Source organism: Taudactylus pleione, unplaced genomic scaffold (assembly GCF_031769625.1).
Source record: "Taudactylus pleione unplaced genomic scaffold, aTauple2 ptg000180l, whole genome shotgun sequence".
NCBI classification, from domain to species: Eukaryota; Metazoa; Chordata; class Amphibia; order Anura; family Myobatrachidae; genus Taudactylus; species Taudactylus pleione.
Genome location: NW_028284582.1, coordinates 1,199,304 through 1,222,887, shown reverse-complemented (window position 1 = coordinate 1,222,887; position 23,584 = coordinate 1,199,304). Strand labels below are relative to the sequence as shown.

General features: G+C 41.8%; 1 protein-coding gene across 3 annotated transcripts in view; it reads left to right on the top strand.

The window, feature by feature from the left end:
* ASAP2 (ArfGAP with SH3 domain, ankyrin repeat and PH domain 2) overlaps window positions 1-23,584 on the top strand; it is a 202,507-nt gene that overhangs the window by 48,124 nt on the left and 130,799 nt on the right. For all 3 annotated transcript variants that reach the window (XM_088476015.1, XM_088476013.1, XM_088476014.1), the window contains exon 2: window positions 21,917-21,989. In XM_088476015.1, the coding sequence (XP_088332141.1) occupies window positions 21,917-21,989 (73 nt within the window). The remainder of the gene's footprint in view (window positions 1-21,916; window positions 21,990-23,584) is intronic.

Here is a 23,584-nt window from a genome sequence, read left to right as displayed (position 1 = left end):
TTCCTTATCCGGTGTCACCCTGTGAATGAAACAGATTTATATAAAGGGATTGGCTGGTGAGGGGGCTGCAGAGTGGGTCTCAGAGCCTCTGTGTAACATTCACAGCATGATCTCATCCTATTTCGTATGCTTAACTTTTTATTAGAGTCAAGCCAGCCAAGCGCACGGTAATAAAACCTTGGACAGCACATCTGTGTACGCAGCCCTTGCAGAAATCACTTGTGAATCATTGCTGCTTATAATAACAATATGCAGTATTAAACAAGCAAGTGAGGCTGGGCCGAGAGATCTACTAATTGCATATTTACCGTCTAACCCTATTTATCGGCCAATATATCTTGTGTGCGTCGGCCAGTCTGTACCAGCGATATGTCTGCAAACAACCGTAGTTCAGACATTTTGCGTCGGCTAAGCAGCACAGCCGATGGCAAATATATCCGCAGATATATCTGCTCATCGTGCTCTGAGTACGGCTGGTCAGCCAACCGCCTGTACACTTGCTGCAGAGGCCGCTGGGAGCGCGTCGTACATTTGCTGCAGAGGCCGCTGGGAGCGCGTCGTACACTTGCTGCAGAGGCCGCTGGGAGCGCGTCGTACACTTGATGCAGAGGCCGCTGGGAGCGCGACGTAGACTTGCTGCAGAGGCCGCTGGGAGCGCGACGTACACTTGCTGCAGAGGCCGCTGGGAGCGCGACGTACACTTGCTGCAGAGGCCGCTGGGAGGGCGGCGTACACTTGCTGCAGAGGCCGCTGGGAGGGCGACGTACACTTGCTGCAGAGGCCGCTGGGAGGGCGACGTACACTTGCTGCAGAGGCCGCTGGGAGGGCAACGTACACTTGCTGCAGAGGCCGCTGGGAGGGCGACGTACACTTGCTGCAGAGGCCGCTGGGAGGGCGACGTACACTTGCTGCAGAGGCCGCTGGGAGGGCGACGTACACTTGCTGCAGAGGCCGCTGGGAGGGCGACGTACACTTGCTGCAGAGGCCGCTGGGAGGGCGACGTACACTTGCTGCAGAGGCCGCTGGGAGGGCGACGTACACTTGCTGCAGAGGCCGCTGGGAGCGCGACGTACACTTGCTGCAGAGGCCGCAAGTGTACGTCGTGGTTGTTCAGGGTGTATGAACAACCATCATCTGCAGATATGTGTTAGGTGTGTACCCAGCTTTAGGCCAAACAATTAATGAATTGCATGATAGTATGGCCTCTGATTGAGCCAGTACACCGATCCCAAAGTTATTGTCACCAATTATCTTCTCAGAAGTAATACTTTATTTTACTGCTTGACCTATTTTTTACAGTATTACGTGTGGCTAGACTGTGGTGCATAAACTTTCTAGATTGAATGGAAATGTCCTGGACACGGTAACATTACAGGTTGAGTCTCCCATATCCAAAATGCTTGGGACCAGGGGGTATTTTGGATAACTGAATATTCCGTATTTTGGAATAATTGCATACCATAATGAAATATCATGGGAATGGGACCCAAATATACACACAGCATGCATTTATGTGTTATACACACAGCCTGCAGGTAATTTTATACTATATTTTCAATAATTTTGTGGCTCAAGCAAAGTTTGTGTACAGAAATGAAATTAATTTATGTTTCATATACACCTTATACACACAGCCTGAAGGTAATTTTATACAATATTTTTAATTTGTTCCTTAGACAAATTTTTTGTACATTGAACCACCAAAAATCAAAGGTTTAATTATCTCGGTCATGCCAAAATAATTCCGTATTTCGGAATATTTGGATATGGGAGACTCAACCTGTACCTCTTTCTACAGATATGTTCACGTATAACTATCCTCAAATCGCGCTGTTTAGCTACGTTTAGAGCGCCACAGACTTTGCAATTTAGTCACACCAAAATACATATCATGAATATGTAGTATACTGTGGAGGGAATTCATTTGGTTTTTCGCACCCTGGCCCGTGTGATCTCCTGTCTAAAGGGAGGGGGCAATTTTATTTGTTTTGGGTGCCTATTATTTATTCCATATATCACGCCACACTTGGTTTTGATGCGTAAAGCAGCTAAACTTGTCTAAAGTACTGGGGGCCTGATTCAGAAACGGACGCAGTGTCAACTTTTGCACAGATCAAGCGATTGTTTGCCATTGCACATGCATATAAGCCACACTGCGCACGCGCTGCGATTGTCTTGCGATTCTGCACGCACAGAGGACCCATTCGCAAAGTGAGTGACAGGTAGTTTGCATTTGAGGGAGGTAACGGGGTGGTTTGAAAAATGCAGGTGTGTCTTACTGTTTAAATACCGTTACATGGGCTTGCATAAATTAGTTGTTGCGATTACATACACAGCATGAGAGTCCTCTGCGTGTCAGGAGTGCTGCAGTGTTTGCGGCTAGTCAGGCTGAATGAGGCCCTTAGTTCGCGTTTCAGGAGCGCTGCAGTGTTTGCGGCTAGTCAGGCTTCATCAGACCCATCGCAGAGTGATTGACAGTGCCATCTGTGGGTAGTGACAGAGCGGTGCCTGGCCGAACGCAGGCGTACCAGTGCGTTTCAACGGCGTTGCAGGAGCATGCATAAATAAACCACTGCAATACCATACGCAGCCTGAAGCCTCATAGCGTGCGCTGAAGCAATTCCTGAGTAAGTTCTGACCTGCCTTAACTGTGCGTGAGGCTTCGATGGTACTCTATTGTACCGATGTTTTCGCAGTCTTGCTAAACATTACAGATGTGCATGTAGGTGAAGTGGGCGTCCTTATGTAGTGCTGCAGCGACATTAAGATCGATATGGATTAGCATAAATTTGTGGTAAAACTGCGTGCGTACGCTATATCCGTCCTGAATCAGGCTCTAAAACACAAAATTGAGGAAAAAAATGGACATCAAGGAAATCACGCCAGGTGTCTTGCGCCAAATGGCGCAAAAATGATAGGTGTATGAGGACACATCTGTACCTACATTAACCTCCTATTCTGCTTGCTGTAATCTCTGCACCAGAGTATTACCCAGCATTAGCCGTTGCTGAAATACAGAGGTTACTAACAAGCTCTGTTGGTCTCTGAGCATTCCCAACATGTTAGATCATGTACCTGTGTAGTGTTCAGGCTTTGATTTGTGTAAATGCCACATAGGCCCTAGAATGTCAGGGGCCCTTACGTTACAGCTGGTCGTTGGTAATTCAATATTGTTTACAATTTTTATGTGTCTGTACTTCTGAGGCCGGGGTGCAGGTGTGTTTTAATAATTGGTAGTATACATGTTATTTCTTTCTTTACAGGTAGAATATGGAAATGTTTATTTAAAAAAGCTTGGCCGTGATTTGGTTTGTGGAGGAACAAAAATGTAACCCAGCCCCAGCTGTGTCAGTACGCCCTATTTCACCATGAGACCTCTTTACACTCTCCCATGTTATTTGCTCAGTGATATTCACTTCTTCTGCTTACAGGAATTGATTATTTAATGCAAAAATATAGACTACATAATTTTTTTTCTTGTCTGATTTTTTTTTTTATATTTATTTTAAAAAGATTTGTCTTGAGCATTTTATTGTAACATAATGTATTTTATGTAAAAAAAATTTTTTTTTAATTTTTGCTTATATATATTTTTAGCTATGGTGCTTTTTTTTTTTTCTTCCAAGTTTCAGTAGCAAAATGTTTATATTTTCAGGTTTTTAAAGCAGCATATTTTTTTTTCAACAACACGCTCTGTACCTTTTGTAACATGGGGATCAGTATGATTTACCGCCCTACCTAAGTCCGGCGGTTCAAATCTCAATGCCGGAAGACCGGCAGTGAAGATCCTGACAAGGTAAGTAAATTAAATTAAGTATTTCCTACCCCCCCCCCCCCTTTCCCTCGCTAACCCTAACCCTCCTTTAGGGGTGCCTAACCCTATCCTCCCTCCTGTAAGTGCCTAAATCTAACCCCCCGGGAGCCCTAACCTAAGCGGGCTGTCCGCGCCCGCTGCCCGGTTTACCTTCGTTCGGTATGCTGGGCATCGGGCTCCCGGCATAGGGATAATGAAAGGCGTCGGGATTTCGGCACCTATCATTAGACCCCTGCCGGGATTTGACAGTGGGGAAGCCGGCGGTCGGCATTTCGACCGTCGGGTTCCTAACTGCGTCCCGTAACGTGACTCAAAATATAGTATTACAAAATACGATTTATGTTAAAAAGAAATAGAACCCAAAAAAATATATATATATATATATCTATATATAACGTGTTGTCATTGGATGTTGTACACATCTAAAGTTGGGTACACATTCCGACATATCGGCAACATCGTCTAATGTGTTCCCACTATGTTAGCTGTTGCGCGCTCCCGCGGGGTCATCAGCTGCATTGTCAGGTCGTCTCTACAAGCAGCTGAAGCTGACGATGCAACTGATGACCCCATGCAGTGGGATGCGCCAGGGTCCAATAAATTGGGTGGTCGGGCACCATATCGTCTAATGTGTATTGGCCGGCCCGATATGTCGTCCCGTCAGCCGGAGTGTCGCCCGTCACATCTCTGGTAACACATATCATTTAATGTGTATCCAGCTTTACTTATATAGAGTTATACATACTTTTTCAATAGCATGCTTTGTACCATTTGTACCTTGACTCAAAATATAGTATTGTAATAAGAAAAAAATAAATAGAGACAAAAAAATAAATAAAAATATATATATATATATATATACTTATATACACTAGTGTGTGTGTGTGTATGTATATATATATATATATATATATATATATATATATATATATTTATATATATATATATATATATATATATATATATATATATATATATAAAATCATAGTTTGAACTACTGTTATAATGGAAGGTTTCACGTATAGAATTGCTCAGTAGCTGCAACGTGTACCTGCTTAGGAGTCACTAAATATTATAGATGTACCATGTATCTGCTCTGAAGCCTCAGTCACGTAACCCCGGCACAAGGCCCATACTGTAATCCCACCTGCATATTTACTGCAGATGTTCCCACTGCCTATACTGATTTATTTCAACAAGTTAATCCATAGGTGATGAAATATGTAACTATCTCACTGTTGGAATAATACTGTAATATATAGCTGTGAATACAAGTTAACTTATCACGACACAGATGTGGCTGTCAAATTACTAAAGCTATTTCTATTGATTATTGTACAAAATGGGTTTTAAAATGTGAAAAAAGAAAAGTATATTCGTTTAACAGAATTGCGTTAAACCGAATTGTTATTTCAATGTTTATGTAAAAGAGTAAGTAGTAATAATTAAAAAGGGCATTTTATTTAATACATTTTTAGGCTTTGATGAGGATTCTGAGACTTGTAGCATTTCAGATTTATTTAAAGATAGACGCCTATGCTCTATGAACATACACAGGAAGACATATTCATGAGAGAATAGCGTCTTTACATTGTTTTTATTAAATGTGAAAGAGGCATGTTCCTTCTATACTAGTATAATAATAATGTTATGTGTGTCTGTTTGGTCCAAGTTGGTGCAAATACTACTGATTTTTATGAAAACTGCATAATTTTGTAGTTGAAACGCTTAAAAAATAACCTGCTCTTTGTTTCCTTTCCATCCATCATGCTAAAGCTGAGCAATAACAAAAGCAAAATGTATTGACATCATCACTTCAAGAGATAGGTGTGGCACCATGTGCACGGTCGGTAAGGGGTGGGGACGAGGAGGTGCTTTGGGCCGCGTTCACTTGAATAGGATAGGCTACATAGCAGCCTGTGCACAGGGCACACAGTGACATTGGTGTGAGAGGTGGGTGAATAGGATAGGCTACATAGCAGTCTGTGCACAGGGCACACAGTGACATTGGTGTGAGTGGGGGGTGAATAGGATAGGCTACATAGCAGTCTGTGCACAGGCACACAGTGACATTGGTGTGAATAGGAGTGGCTACATAGCAGTCTGTGCACAGGGCACACAGTGACATTGGTGTGAGTGGTTGGCGAATAGGAGAGGCTACATAGCAGTCTGTGCACAGGGTACACAGTGACATTGGTGTGAGTGGTGGGTGAATAGGATAGGCTACATAGCAGTCTGTGCCCAGGACACACCGTGACATTGGTGTGAGTGGTGGGTGAATTGGATAGGCTACATAGCAGTCTGTGCACAGGGCACACAGTGACATTGGTGTGAGTGGAGGGTGAATAGGATAGGCTACATAGCAGTCTGTGCACAGGGCACACAGTGACATTGGTGTGAGTGGTGGGTGAATAGGATAGGCTACATAGCAGTCTGTGCACAGGCACACAGTGACATTGGTGTGAATAGTAGAGGCTACATAGCAGTCTGTGCACAGGGCACAAGGTGACATTGGTGTGAGTGGTGGGTGAATAAGAGAGGCTACATAGCAGTCTGTGCACAGGGCACACAGTGACATTGGTGTGAATAGGGGAGGCTACATAGCAGTCTGTGCACAGGGCACACAGTGACATTGGTGTGAATAGGAGAGGCTACATAGCAGTCTGTGCACAGGGCACACAGTGACATTGGTGTGAGTGATGGGTGAATAGGAGAGGCTACATAGCAATCTGTGCACCGGTCACACAGTGACATTGGTGTGAGTGGTGGATGAATAGGAGAGGCTACATAGCAGTCTGTGCACAGGGCACACAGTGACATTGGTGTGAGAGGTGGGTGAAGGCGCTGCTGCCACCAGTCTGTATAGAGCTGCTGGTCACACGGGCCACTCCAGCGACAGGGCCCCAATGCAAAGCAATACAACTAGAACACCTAAAGTTTAAAAAAAATGTTGGCAGAAGTGATTTCTTCGTGGGTAACAGCTAGTATAAAATATAATTAAATATCCAGTACATTAAATGAAAGCATCAGTTTTCAATTTTAAAAATCAAATGAAATCTTCCTGCAGTAGTCCAGAACGAAATTAAAATTAAGTCATGCAAAGTAGATGGCCAAGACTGCATATAGTATAGGTGGAGGGTTCTAGCAAAAATTAGTCAATGTGAGGTACTGCTGATCACTACCCATACTTGCCTACTTTTGAAAAAGCATTTCAGGGAGATTGTGAAAGCAGCACCTATGAGTGCGTGTTACAGTGGGCGTGTACTGATAAATCTGAGAGGCGTGTCCTAAACCTGACTTACATCCAAATGTAAACCAGCCCAAAAGCAGTTAGTAAGATCTGTTTGTTGATGAAAACACACTGATACTTTGCAGAAATTCATAGGGATCATTGGCCCTCATTCAGAGCCACTCGCTAGCGGCAGTACGCTCGTTCCGAGCGATGTTCGCACATCTGCGCATGCGTACGGTTTTTAGTACGCATGCGCGAACCAGTCAGTGCGGCCGAAAATCGTTGGTACGCTATATAGCGAGGGCCTGCTATTTTGAGTGACAGAATGAGGCATATGTGGGTGGTAACAGGGGAAGGTTCTTGAAAACGGGGAGTGGAGATCCGAACGCAGGCGTGCTTAAAGGTCAAAACGGGCGTTTTAAGGGAGTGCATAATTAATACAGCAGCGTCATTGACCACGTCACTTGGTTTTTTTTAACTCAGAACTGCTCGCAAAATAGCGGTTGAAAACACCAACCACAAGAATAGCGAGCAGTTCATACGCTGTACGATGTACTCGATTAATCTAATAAATAGCGGACATGACGTATGGTGCGTACGGCCAGGGGGCGTTTTTATCAAATAAACGAGCGTATGTTTTGCTCGCTCGTTCAGACTTAGAGGTGTGAACAGACTGCAATTTGCGAACGGATCATTTGAATAGCCACCCCTTGTTTTTGAACGAACGACCGCAAATAGCGAACGGCTCTGAATCAGGCCCATTGTGCCTTATAATAACCAATGCAGGGAAATGACACTAATGATCCCATTTGAATGTATATATCTCTGTTTTTTTAATATAACAGCTTCATAATGGGGGTAAGGATGAAATGAGGGAGATTGCTGGACTCTTCAGGGAGACAGGGAGATTGCTACTATTTCAGGGAGTCTCCATGACAATGAGGGAGACTTGGCAAGTATGTCACTACCACCACCATCATTATCAATGTGTAGTATTCCCCCCGCAAAAAAAAAGACGTCTAAAATGTGTGTCTGTACATGCGCCCACATATGTGAGCTAGTTACATGGCTGCACCCTCATTGTACTCACCCTTTGCCTACCTGTCCCCGTCCAGCCCATTTTTGCCTATGCTGTAATTTTTTGCTTTATCAGTTTCCTCATAAGAAATGAAATACCTTTACAAGCCCCAGCACCTTAGCTTATATAGTCTTAGGCAATAGTGTTAGAAACATTGTGATATATAAATATGCTTTATATAGCTGATCCAAGATTAAATTTGTGGACTATTTTTTGGTAAGTACCATGTATGTGTCTGAATTCACCGCTGATTGCACCCAAATATGCTCAGCAAGTTGAGGCACATTATCCACTGCACGAGTGTAGAATGTCTGAACAATTGCAAATTCGTAATCATTCAGTCGTTCATTATCCTGTGCAGTGGATAATGTGCCCACACTGAACGATATGTTGCTCAGTGCAGGCACCATTCCTCATCCCTGAACATGCACAACCTGTCGATATCAGCAGGTTGGCCTGCATGTTCAGGCCATGACAGATGTCGGCAAAGACCAGTGGGAGCGCGCATCGCTGGTCGTTGCCGGCATATTCACTGCACGATTGATGAACGATAACGATGTCTCAATCGTTCAATTTTATCGTGTAGTGGATATGCACCTTAAGAATCAAAGACCTCTTTGTGAAGCAACAGTGTGCTGCCCATCTAATCACAGTGCTTCATGGCTTAATAACTGGCATATGATTTCTGTAATTAGAGAAATTACTCATTTTTATGCTCATTTTAAGTTAGAAGGACAGAATGTTTCATGTGGTCAAATTAGCCGCCTCTTTACCTCTCACGGAGTGAAGTAATTAGAGCAGTGGGCGGGGAACAGGGGTAAATTACCCCACATGGGGTAAAAATGAAATTCCTGGGGGTAATGGACGGAGAGCCGGGCATGCATATGATATAATATAGAATGATTCATATGCATGCCCGGCTGTGTCGCAGGGAGGCTCTAAGTCGAACGCCCACTGAGATGTTATTACCGGCGAGCGCCCGGCTCCTTCCCTGCAGCGCCGCAATAGCCGGAGGCTGGAGTTCTCTTCTGAACTCCAGCTCCGCCTCTGCATGTGCACTATGGGAGAGACGTCATGACGTCTCTCCCATAGTTTCGAGGAGCAGCCGGGCGGACAGGACGGCGGTGGATGCAGGAGCGGGGATTAAGGTAAGTGGTTTTTTTGTACAAGCGGCACTATATGGGGGCGCTACTACATGGGCACTATATGGGGGCGCTACTACAGGGGCACTATATGGGGGCACTACTACAGGGACGTTATATGGGGGCATTATATGGGGCACTACTATATGATTTCCTTCCTTTCAAATGAAGGGGGTAACGTTGGCGTATCTAAATATATTTTGGGGAAAAAAGTTCCCTGACCCCTGAATTAGAGGCTCTGCTGTACATATTGCATTGCTCGGTTATCTGCTGGGCAGTTTTTACATTTCACGCCGGTTGTTTTTACTCATCTACATGAAATGTATGATCTTAAACTCCATCTTCAACACACCACAGGTGTTAGACCTGTCTGTGACAGGAAGGCTGGGTTATGAAGCTGCAGGCATCCTGCTATTTGTAACATCATGTGTCTATTTACGTGCAGATGTTTTTTAAGGGAAGGCACATGAGCTATTGTGTAAAAGGTTGCAAAACAATTACGTTTCTATAACAATTTTGCTGTAAAGAACTAGGCGTATCATGGCATTCCTAACTTAATGAGCTAGGCCCCTTCATGCCCCTAACAAACAAACAGGGTAAGATATTCCTACATAATTCCCAACATTGGGAAGGTGAGTGTGGCATGTACTCCCACCCTTCTCCAGGAAAATGACATATTTATAATACACGGCCAATAGACGCCTTCCTCCTCCCAACCCCCTGCAATCAGAACAAACATCCTGACATTAATCCAAAAGAGTAACTATGGTACCAACAGTGGGACAGTTGGGAGGTATGAGTTTAACGGGTTGGAGGATGCACGTTTTACTTTCATTGGGTTTCCTGTGTCATCTTCCAGGCACATAGATCCCAATGTAATAAACATTTAAATGTTTTTATCTGCTACTAGCAATAAAGACAATCTGATGTGCCCTCGCTCTTATAACATTTAGGGCCTGATTCTGGGTCAGATGCTGATGCGGTCTTATGCCAATCCTGTGGTCAATTTTACAAATACTGAGACGCCCACTTGCAGGGTCTTGTGGCTGTGAAATTATGCTCTATGTGAGCGCTGTGCTTCTTTAGCCATCTGCCTATAAACCCCTCCCCCTACCGTTACCACCCAGGAATGCCCACTAAATCCGCACTCTCTGCGTCCAAATTCATTCTGCGTCTCTGTGTGGTAACAATCGCATGCGCAGTACTTGAAACATCAGCCATTTGCGTGACTATCTGCATAGTGTGCGATTGAAACATGCCCTTAATGTATTGTTGAGGCTCAATTGAGCAGTATTTTAGGTGAAACATATAAGCTAAACTTAACTTGTATTTCTTTCTGACATGTGCATTTTCACCTGGGCCTTTTATTCCACAAATGACTGCACTGAGGCTTAAATTCCCTATAAAGCTGCATATTCTGCAGTTAGTAACTGAGCCTTGTGTTGTAATACTGAGACAAATCTCCCATAGTGTTATCTTTCTATTGGGGGATTTCTAGTAGCCCCGTTAATTTAACAGGTGTGAAAAAGGGTGGTAACCTAGGGCTTTAACACCTGGGGCTATTCAATTAGAGACCCTTTTTTCCCACCTGTTAAAAATCCCTGGTAACGCCCATTAACACATAGAATCTGAGATAAGTTCCTGGACCTATGTATTAACATAGTTGCTGGACCTGTTAACATAGCAGGCTATTTATCAGGGATTCCTTTTTGTGTCTGTAGCCTGCCTTTGGGGCTAATTGAATAGTACTGTTAGGGATCAATTAGCTTGCGGTAAATTACTATGGCTAAGTGAATTCTCCCCTGTATATGGTAAAATATGTTTAGACCGCATCTAAAATGGGATACGGTCAATATCCCAGCAAAGGGAATGCCGGCACTTAGAATACGGGCGCAGGAGTCCCGACACCAGACAGAATACCGGCGATGGCATCCTGACCACCGGCATCCCGAAGGTAAGTAGCGGGGTTAGGTTTAGGCACTGGGGGGGGAGATTAGGTTTATGCACCAGGGAGGGAGGGTTAGGAGAAGGGTTAAGATACCTGCCGACAGGTGTTGGTATCTTAACCCTATCAGGATGCCGGTGTCGGGATTTTGACCGCCGGCATCCAGTACCCAACCCTCTAAAATTTATGACATAGAAGGAAGTGGCCATTGTGAACAATTATCCCGCTGGCCAGTCCACAGCTGCATTTAGATGAATAGTGATCTGTTGATTATATAATATAGTCTTGATTGCTCCAGTAGGGTGTGTTTGCTTAGATGATTTCCTTTTATCTGGTCAGTGTCTATTATTTTCTTCTCCTGTTGCTCCCGAGTCAGGGTGGTAGAGGGGTTCTGGAGGCCGGTGAGATATTGCTTTTTATTGATGGAAATAATCGGGTAGTTTATCTCAGTGGTAGGCAACCTGATACGGTTCAGGGGCAACATCGGCAGCTCTCTAACCTTTATAAGGGCTTCACATTACCCTTTAATCTCCGACATAAATTAAAGCAATACATATTGGGAAAGAAAGAGGCCCCTATCAGTTGTGCCATATCAGGAGGCATGTTATGCTACAACAAAGAAATCTGACAATAAAGCACGAAGGAGCACGGTGGCAATAGTTGAATGTTTGGAGAGGCGCCTGGTGCCCATCAATAGTTTAACTCCTCCAGTGGTGGCTCAATATCCTTTTCTAACTTCAGCAGTGGAGCTTGTGTGACTATATGACATGGATCACATTATCGATGGTGTTCCATCAATGGTCAATGGTTTTGTGATTGATTGGCTGCCTGTAGGTGATATATATTTTTTTCTGACGTAGGTGGACCAGCGCTAAGCCCCACCCCCTGTGTCTAATTGGCCTGTGCACCCCAGCAAGCCATCAATGTTAATCACCAATGGCACCATTGATGGTTAACCCACGAACACTCTAATTTTGTACAGTGAGTGTAAACTTACATGTACAGTGAGTGTAAACACACATTTACTACCATTATAATCATGATTGATGTAATCTGCTGTATTAACGATTGCCTCATTTAGTGTGGCTTGTAGTGATGTGCCCAGGTACACTGATCTGTGACACACAGAGGGAGAGTTATAGAGACCCATTGATCTTTTGCTCTGTTGTATTACATTCTTGGCAACTGTACTGAGAATCTTTACATTCCTGCTATTAACTTTCTTCTGTCCTCATACACCCACTTCTATGCCTCTGGGAAGAACACACTGGTAGTTTTACAGTTTTACTCCAGGGAAGAATGAAAATCTCTGCATCTGCTCTGTATGTAGTTACATGTGACAATAAGTAAATATTAGATCTGGTTTCATATGTTTCTGTTTTAACCCATTAATATAATGAACCTGAGGCACTAGAGCAATGTATGGAAATTCTGTGAATTGTATATAAATAGTTTTTGTATCTTTTTATTTTCTATTATTCTTATTAATAATAATAATAATAATAATAATAATAATGAATAATAGTGTTGCTTTATTTATGTATCACCACAAGTTAAGCAGCACTGTGCAGGAGAATATTTGTCATTCACATTCTGCCCCACAGGAGCTTGCAATCAAAATTCCCTAACACACATACAGTTGCCTATTAACCTATCAATACGTTTTTGGAGTGTGGGTGTACCCTCTGGTCGGGAATCAAACTCATTAATTCAGTGGCATGAGGCAGCAATGCTAACCACTATGCGCCTGTTCTACCCAAGTTAAATCTGTTTCACCAAGAGAAAAACACTATTGTGCCTCCCAATCTGTTTGTCTGTCTCTGTCTGTCTGTTTGTACTCAATCATGGCAGCCCGTTTGGATTGAGTTACGTTATGATGACTAAGGGTTCTATGTACTAAGCTGCCTAGAGAGAGAAAGTACCATCCAATTAGCTCCTAATTGTCACTTTACAGGCTGCTTTTGGAAAATGACAGGAGCTGATTGGTTGGTACTTTATCTCCATCCACTTTATCTCTCTCCAAGACTTAGGGCCTGATTCAGCACGGATAGCAAGATTGCACATGCACACACCCATCCGCTGCAAAATTATTCAAATTAATGCGATTGCAGTGCAATGGCAGCACTACACCAAGTCACCCACCTTTGCAAATCTGCGAAAACATCGCTAACACATCGGACCCATACGCACAGTTGTGGTTGAGCTGACCTCACTCACAAACTGCTAAACTTCCTGTCGTAGATCTCAGGCTGCGTATGCCATCGCAGGTGCTTCATTATGTACTCCCCTGTAATGGCATTCAAATGCACTGCACGCTTGCGTTTCTCCGACCCCCCCCCCACCCCTCCATCACCACCCATAAATGGTACTTCCTGTCTGCACAGCCACTGCGATCGCAGTCCCGATCACAGAGTAGCATGCGCAATGCGTAACAATCGGCCAACTGATCGCATACACGATCGCACCTGTGATCCTTGCTGAATCAGGCCCTTAGTACATAGACCCCTAAGTAATTAAAGGTCCTCTAAAAATAATGTTATGAAAATGCCAAAGGTGTATAACTACAATTGGATTTAGATGGTATATTGTAAACTGACTCTGATGCTACATAATGTTTTCCATATTTGGTCACTCCCTGAAACATTCATAATCTTGTAATATCCACCCTGCTCGTCTTCTGCATTTAATGTTTCATTAGGGTAATCAGCAGGCCTAAACAGTGTGTTATGTATAAAGGCTGGAGTTGATAACAAGAAAACATTTCTCCAGGTTTATTGGATTTTATTCTAAGTAGGAAGGTTCTGGGCCCCTGGTTGAAATGAGATAAGTTTTAAAAACAGTTCAAAGAAATATCCGTCTAATTCAGCATCACATTTTGCTGATTACATTTGGCTTTTAGTGTCGCTCATTTGTACCCCAGCCAATTCATAAAGAAGGATTAATTGATCTACCTATATTCGTACACTGTAACTAAAGCTGGGTGCACATATCATCTAATGCAAGTCGCTTTGGATAAATCTTTATGAGCTTGCCACATCTTGCCCCTGAGATTTTTGCCCATTCCCCAAGACAAAACTGCTCCAGCTCCTTCATGTTGGATAGTTTCCGCTTGTGAACAGCAATCTGACCACAGATTCTCATTTGGATTGAGATCTGGCTTTGACTAGGCCATTCCAACACATTTAAATGTTTCCCCTTAAACCACTCGAGTGTTGCTTTAGCAGTATGCTTCTGGTCATTGTCCTGCTGGAAGGTGAACCTCCGTCCCAGTCTCAAATCACAGGCCAACTGAAACAGGTTTTGTTCAAGAATATCCCTGTATTTAGCACCATGCATCTTTTCCTCGACTCTAATCAGTTTCCCAGTCGCTGCTGCTGAAAAGCATCCCCACAGCATGATGCTTCCACCACCATGCTTCACTGTGGGGATGGAGATCTTGGGGTGATGGGATGTGTTGGGTTTGCGCCAGACATAGCGTTTTCCTTGGTGGCTGAAAAGTTCAATTTTAGTCTCATCTGACCAGAGCACCTTCCTCCATACATTTGGGTAGTCACCCACATGCCTTTTGGCAAACTCAGATGGTGTCGTCTTATTTTTATCACTAAGTAATGGCTTTTTCTGGCCACTCTTCTATAAAGCCCAGCTCTATGGAGTGTACGGCTTGTTGTGGTCACATGCACAGATACACCAGTCTCTGTTGTGGAACCACCTGCAGCTCCTTCAGGGTTATCTTTGGTCTCTGTGCTGCCTCTCTGATTAATGCCCTCCTTGCCCGGTCTGTGAATTTTGGTGGGCGACCCTTTCTTGGCAGGTTTGTTTTGGTACCATGTTCTTTCCATTTGATGATGATGGATTTGTTGGTGCTCCGGGGGATCATCAAAGATTTGGATATTTTTTTATAACCCAACCCAGAATGGTACTTCTTGACAACTTTGTCCCTGACTTGTTTGGAGAGCTCCTTGGTCTTCATGGGGTGATACCTCTTGCTTAGTGGTGTTGCAGCCCCTGGGGCCTTTCAGAAAAGGTGTGTTTATACTGACAGATCATGTGACATTTAGATTTCACACAGGTGGACTTCATTTCACTAATTATGTGACTTCTGAAGGTAATTGGTTGTACCAGAAATTTTGAGGGGCTTCTTAGCAAAGGGGGTGATTACATATGGACAAAACAAGAAAAAGAAGGAAAAACTCTGTTTGGTGAGCACTCTTATTTTAGAAAATATTGATAAATGAATACATAACTTTTATTGAAAAACTATTCGATTAAAAATATATTATTACCGGCAGCTGTATATGATAACACAAATCAAATATGGTATGTCTCACATAGAAAATAGGTGAAAAAATACGAATAACCAAAAAGTATAAAGACATGAAAAAGAGAAAATGTAGTCAAAATGAAAAGATAGAGTCCTGATTTACAATTGTTTTCTATGACTGTGTGTAAATACAAAATCATATACATAAATCAATCCTTATGCATCTAAGGCCAGATGCACAATAAACGTAGCTTATATATCAAAAAAATGTCACATAACATAAGTAGACATATATTCGAAACATAAAAGATAATGGCGAAATAAAAATAATATACATATATAGCCTCTATGGCATCATTGGAAAAAGTACCAGTTTGTATCTACAATTAATGTGAAATATCAGAATAGTCAAGGTAAAGATGCCGTTTCTCTAGATTCTACTGCTCCCTACTTGACCTCAAGTCATCGGTAGGGAGTGAGAGATCACCTGGGAACGGTTTGACCCTTAGAAACAACAGAATAACCGCAACGTTTCTCAATATTTCGCTTCTGCTGTTGGGGGTCTTACAAAGAGCATTGGACCCCCAATGAGAGAGTTACTCTGATAGAGATTGTCATCAGTTAATAGGATACAAAAAAATATGAGTGTTATATATTAATAATTATTAAATTTATACAGAGATATACAATAATAGCTGCTGATTAGTAATTACCACAGGGCTAACAATAACATGTGCATATGTATAGGTGTCCTCTTGGTTAATTGTTAGGAAAAATAATCTGTCGAACATAAATCATAATAGACCAAAAATAATGAAAAAATATGAGCTTTAAAAATTCAATTGCCTATACAAGGTAATAAATAACTGCTCTCTTTATACATAAACAACCAATTGAGAATATTATGCTAGGTTCCCTAGGCATATATTAATTTTAATATGTTATCAACATAAAAGACAGATAAGACAATGTTGAGGTATATTGTAATGTCATTAAATGATACGTTTTTAGTAATATCTGTGCAATTAAACACACAATTATACCATATAACCAAACAGATTTAAACATAAACACATATTAAACCTGTGCAAAATTTCTACGATGAATCACCTACACATTGCATATAAAAGTATGGTAATATAAATGAGTATCAGATTTGTATTTTCTTCACACTTTTTATCAAACACTTGTTTGGTCAGTATTATTTACACTTGATTCTTTCACACGGACTCATACGGGTTTTGCTCTATGACCTACCATAGTATTTTTGGGTGTGAGCACCTATTGCTGATTATGTTAACCCTATATGTACAAAGGCACTAAATTTGTATTAAAGGATTAAATGGTCCTGATCTGATACTCATTTCTCTTTTTCATGTCTTTATACTTTTTGGTTATTCGTATTTTTTCACCTATTTTCTATGTGAGACATACCATATTTGATTTGTGTTATCATATACAGCTGCCGGTAATAATATATTTTTAATCGAATAGTTTTTCAATAAAAGTTATGTATTCATTTATCAATATTTTCTAAAATAAGAGTGCTCACCAAACAGTGTTTTGTCCTTGTTACCTAACTCTAGTGAGCACCACCACTGCATTGTGTATCTTTTTTCTGGTTTCAGATATTTATTGATAGGATTAGTGTACTAATAATTATTTTGTCATATACAGTCAGTGCGACGATATCCCATTTCCCTTTTCCCCATAGTTTTGGTGATTACATATGCACATGACAATTTTCAGAATTTTATGACTTCTCTCCCATAGTGCCCGTTGAGGGAGCCGGACGCTGGAGCTCAGGATTGAGCTCCGGCGTCCGCCGCTCCTCGTTACTATGGGAGAGATGTCATGACTAATCTTCCATAGTGCCCGTGGGGGGAGCTGGAGCTCAGGAGTGAACTCTGGCTGCCGCTGTGGGGAGTTGTGTGCCCGCTAGTAAAATTCAGCGGGCGCCCGGCAAATTGAGCTTCCCTGCGGCTGAGGTGAGGACCCTTTGAAAACCCGGTCGCCAGGAGTAAAATCTTAGTCGCCCTGGCGACCGGGATTTGTCGAGCTCTGTGTATGTGTGTGTATATATATATTCCATTTACCATCCATATGTGAACATTTAGACAGTCTTTTCCACAGCAAATATTTTGCCCAACCTAAATTATCAACATTAGGATTATTGCCCTTCTCTTAATATATCTGGACTGAGTTAATTTTAGTTAGATCATGTTCCCTCATGACACACGTTGTTGTTTACTTTAAATATTTGCTTTCCGCCATGACAACCCTCTTTCTCTTAACCCTGCTAATATAGCCTAGAAGTAGGCAATCTTCTTGGCTGATGTATCCATATATGATGGGACACCTTATAATTATCCATTATATAGACTGTCACCTGTATTTGTATGGTGTTTAAATAATAATAAAATTACCATATATCTAAAGTTGTTCATACATAGGGCTGTATTGAATTAGGTGCGAAATGGCGTTTTCGCCCGTTTTTTGTAGAAAATGTTGCCTGAAAATGTATCTCCGTATTCAATTCCATTCCGTTTTCGCCTATGCGAAATGTCAGTATTCTGAAATAGGCGATACTTTTTCTCCACAAAACATCAGGAGAAAAAAAAGTGCAAAATCTAAATTTTGGGGTGCAGATGTTTGCAAACCACTCAGAACCCTTGGTACACCCCCCCCCCCCCCAATGGACAATTCCCCTCCCCCCCACAAGAAAAAAAATAGGAACTCCCCAAAAAACGCCTTAGAACTTTAGGGCAAAAATGAAAAAAGTTGGGGGACTACTTCAGCAACTATCGAAGTAAGCTTCTGGGGTGCTCTAAGAAGGGACCAAGTGTTTTGGGGATTGCAGGTTCTTGTATGCAGGAGGAATTTAACTTTTTCTAAAACTTCACTTTAGAGACATTAAAATATGCTAGTACCCATTTTCATTAACCCCAAATTTGACCAGACTACTTATTTTCACCAAAAAATACTGCTTATTGGGGACTGATTTCCCCAATTCTGATAGTACTTTCCGCCTGTTCTGCATTCGCCGCTTGCCGTTTTCGCCTGTTTAGTAATTGAATATGGCGAAAAGCGGAGACGCGCATGATAAGTTTTCGCGTTCAAAACACGCGATGTAGGCAAAAAGTCGGGAAGGCGGGCCTTGTTTGCGGATGCGAAACTAATTGAACACGGCCCTTAATGTACTTTGGGGACTATTACTGAAAACTGTTTCTGGTGTAACTGAAGACTATATGCTGTTAGCTATGGTACTTTGCTGTCATCTTTCAAATTGTTCCAGACAGGGTGTGCTGATTTAAATCAACTTGATTTAAATCACATGATGTTTTTTTTTCTTTTATATCACATGCTTTAAAATAAAAAATAAAAAAACACATTAAAATCCCTGATTTGTATTTTTACAATTGGTGGAAACTGCACATTGGTCCATAAACTGTAGTTGGTAATGAAAATATGGTAGCAGTAGAACAATTGCTAACAGCAGAGATTCATCTACCTTTTCGAAATCAGCAACGTTTTTATTTCTTCTGTTAGTTTACACTATTTTCAATAAAATGTTTAGAAATTTATACTAAACATTATAGGCAAAACTTTGCAGAAGGGACCGCAATAGCGTAAAAAAATCTGTTTTTGCTGCATTAACTACGCAAAAGTTTGGACAGTGTTTACATACTGTAACATTGTCATATCTTGCTAAATACCTATAGGTCTTCAAGAATTTAGAAAAAAATATATATATTTTTTACACTTGGCTGCCAGGGAAATGTTTTCCTTAGTCAAAGTGATAAGTAGCTGACATCTCTGACATATGAGCTGTCCTATGAGACTGGAGAATATATTTTGCTCTTGCACAGGAATATAATGGACTTATTTTTATTAATGCATTTTATTGAGCTGAGCTTTCCAAGTAGCTCAAGATATATTATCTGTCCAAAATAGAGTTCATTAAAAAGTTATATGTTGCCGAGCTCAGAATAACTGAATACTAACGCATTTCACTCTTCCTTCCCAATACCAGAAAAATGCATTTCACTCTTCCTTCCCAATTTCAAAAACAACAAAACGCATTTTACTCTTCCTTCCCAATACCAGAAATATTCTATCTCATTCATTTGGATGGTTTTTTAGATGTTTTTCATTTTTCCCTTTTGCAGAATGACACAACATTAAGGGGTCTATATAGCATTAAAGGGTCTATATAACAAGTGACGGTAAGCCTCAACTCTGGTGATGGCTGGAGAATGGCTCTTTCACAGCTAATCACTATTAGGGGTATTCAATATGAAACGTTAACTTCACTGTCGAAGTTAACATTTCATATCAGAGTTTTTACCTGCGTTAAAGTATCGGGCGCGCTCCCGCTTATCCCCGTATTCAATATAAAATTAACGAAAACGGGAACCTCCGAAGTTGGATTTGCGTAAAGTTTCGAATTTTTCCTTTAAAATATTGTAAGACCCCCCTAAAGTTGTAAAAATATGGGGGATCACTATGAGTACCCCCGATTTAGCCTTTAAATGAAAGTCGGGGATATAAATAGCCGCAGCAGGTGTTTTTTTCCCGACATTGAAGAAGTGATGCAGAAGAGCACTTAGGTTATTTTTTTCATTTTTTTAAGTGGTCCCATCAAATTTGGGGTACATGAAAATGGGTACTAGCATATTTTTAAGACCCTAAAGTAAGTTTTTTTTAAATTCTGCATTTGTGCACCTGCCGCTATAAATCTATTCTAGAAAACACCTGCCGCATCCTTGCAGAATAGCCCTGAACCTATTTCCCTGTTGTTAAACATTTTTTTCCCATTAATTTTTTTTCACCCCAATTTTTAAATTTATTTTTTGGGGTGTCCCTATTTTTTTTTTTTTTTTTAAACTTTTTTTGACACAGTTCTTTTTCAAATGTCATTCCCAGGGGTGCAGGCTAATTTTTTTTAAGCCTGCACCCCTAAACCCCAATTCTGCACTTTTTTTCGACACCTATTCAATGGTGAAAAGTTATCCCCGTTTTTTATCACAGACTTTTCAAAACTGCGAAAAGTCTCTGAAATTGAATACGGTGTAAAACTAAATCCTGCGATAATGACGTCATACCTCCGATATTAATGCAAAAACTGACTTATCGCTCCCATATTGAATACCCCTATATATCAAGATTTTGCCTAATTTTGCACTGCCATCCCCATAGACTATAGGGACAGCAAACTGACTTTATCAAGCACTGATACGCTAGGCTTTTTGATGCTTGCGGTAAACATATAATGTGGTGGTTGCTTTATCCAGCAGTGGGTTCTAGTGCTGCTAGAGGCTGGACTGGACTCCCGCAAGGTCGCATGACTTTACGTATATGTGGATGTTAGATGCGCATTTCCATTGTATTTCTTACTTTCGCAGGCAGCGTCTGCGGGACTGGGCGTAAATCCTTGCAGACAAGTGTGTTTTCGCCATCCACCAGCATAGTAAATATCAGCAATGCATAATGATAGTTGCAAGCAATAATAAATTGACACCCAAATCTATACTACCAAAGTGTCTAGTTCTAAGGAATTTGTTACTACTACAGTTTTAATCAATGTTCCATTCAAATGGGATGTAGTCAGGAAGCCGTCGGTCGGCATTTCAACCGCCGGCTTCCCGACAGTGAAATCCCGGCATGGGACTAATGATGGGCGTCTAAATACAGTCGCCTATCATAAAACCCTTGCCGAAATCCCGATGCCTGGCATACCGAACGTAGGGAGCTGATAGCCATGGGGGTTAGGTTTAGGGACTCCCGGTGGGACTTAGGGCTAGGCACCCCCCGGCAGGGATAGGGTTGGGCTAGGGTAAGGGGGAGTTAGCGTCAGGCACCACAGGGGGAAGGTTAGGTTTAGGCACACCACCCATAAGCATTAGGTTTAGGGTGCGGGGAGGGGAGCTTAGGGTTAGGCACCCCTAAGGGAGGGTTAGGGGGGGAGAGGGGAGGTTTAGGGGTCTTACCTCAGTCGGGATTTTCATGGGCTGTCCTTCCGGCGTCTGTATTTCATCCGCTGGTCTTAGGTCCGGAGGTAATTCATACCGATTCCATTCAAATATGTTACACTTTATTATACAATGGATTGTGTAGTGTTTATCTGTTTGTGCTATGGCTGATGCTCTCAGTAACTGCTCTCCTGAAGCTGGTCCCGTGCACACTGTATGGTTGTGTTATTGCCTCATTCTGATATTCACAGGAATTCAGCTATAAGTATCTCTCCCTCAGGCTCTTAAGTGGCTTCCTACCACAGAGTTAATTGAAAGTGTCTTATTGATTATATTTCTGCACTGAGAACCGTTTATGATCTATAATTAGACTGCTGACCACAGCATATCTGACTGACTGCCTTCACACTTTTATTGCATTAAGAGACCTTTGATGGCAGTTCTCACATATTGGCTTCATGTTTTGTCACAGGCCCTGGATGTGGATCGCACCATTCTCTACAAGATGAAGAAGTCCGTAAAATCCATTAACACATCTGGGCTCGGTATGTATCCCCATACCCCAACCATACACTCTTTATTTTCTTCACTTTACACTAACTGTTGATGTAGGCAGTAAGCAGCACACTTTATTTTTTTTACACGTCTTAGTGTCAGATCCCAGATCCAAGTATTTCCTGGCACATATGCAAGGTGTAAAGTATGTCTGTTCACGCGCTGTCACTTTTCAATCTGTGTAACAGAAATATCTATTTTCCATTCTGACCACACATTTAAAATATTTAGGGTTTATTTTACGCTGCACATCTCATTCAATCATCAAGGGGTTTTTGGAAACTGTATTTGGGAATTAAATATTTGGGTGAATAATTAAACAGTGTTCAGAGTACTTCACATGTTTTTCAACAAACCGTGAATGTGTTGAATTTGCAGGCGGTGATTTGAGGATGTGATTGGGATTTGAAGGACACAAGGTGTAAGTGTGGTTTGAGGAGGCTTTAGCGATAATGTTATTTTTGTGCATTCGCAGCTTTTATGTTGGAAGAAGTTACCATTTAAAGTCAATATAATGGCTTTTCTCATTTGTTTAATATTGGCAACTGTAACCGAATGCTTAACATGACTGAATGATTCCTCTTTGTCTCCTAGCCTTACATGACAATATATCATATTACTGCAATTATACGTAGGTGTGTGTTTTTCATCTTTAAACATACCTTTTTGAGCATGTATCTGTTAGTAATTTGTCTTCGATATCCAGCTACATTTCATTATCTCTATTCAAAACCTCTCTGGAGAGAACACAAGAATAGCTGTCTGACACACACACAGCCCTCAGTATGTCATGTCATGTGATGTGGGGAGGATGTCGCAGTGCAGACCAAGCTGAGAGGTGTTTTCTAAAACCTCTCTGCTCACCATATCATGTGGCATTTGACAGTGGTTGCCACTCTGCATAATTATAAATCCTTAATCACAGCCTCAAAATAAACCAGTCAATTGATTGCTGCTTTTGGTGGGAAAAGCAAAGCATCCTAAAGCATTTATCTATAGGGTTGTGATATTTTTTGTTAACATTCATAATGTCGACATAGTCGTAAAGTGGACATGATTGGCACGTCGACATTGACCATGTCGACACTGATAAAATGTCAACATGATTTGAATGGTGGACTAGTGGTGACTTTCCTGGTACAGCAGGCCTGGCAGCTCTAGCGGTGTCTTCCCGGTCTGGGTTTGACGTCCTGATGACTTCCGGCGGATCGTGCAACTGCTTTTGGCAGTGAGTATTGGTAACCCTATTCCCTAACCCTCCCCCCAGTGCCTAACTCTAACCTTCTCTCTTGTCGCCTAACCCACCCCCTAGTGGCTTACCCTAACACTTTCTTCCTGTAGTCTAGCTCTAACTTTTCGCAGACTATCCACGAACATCCTGTTTAATGCAGAATGTTAACATTTCACATGTTGACATTCTGCAGATGCTTTTATGTTCAATGTCGGCATTATAACAATGTTGACATCATAATAATACTCGACATTATGCCTACCTCCCGTCTGTAGACTTTAGGCGTACATAGCACAAAGTGCCTGCATATTGCCTGATAGAATAGGCTCTATATTTTAGGTGTGGTTATATCTG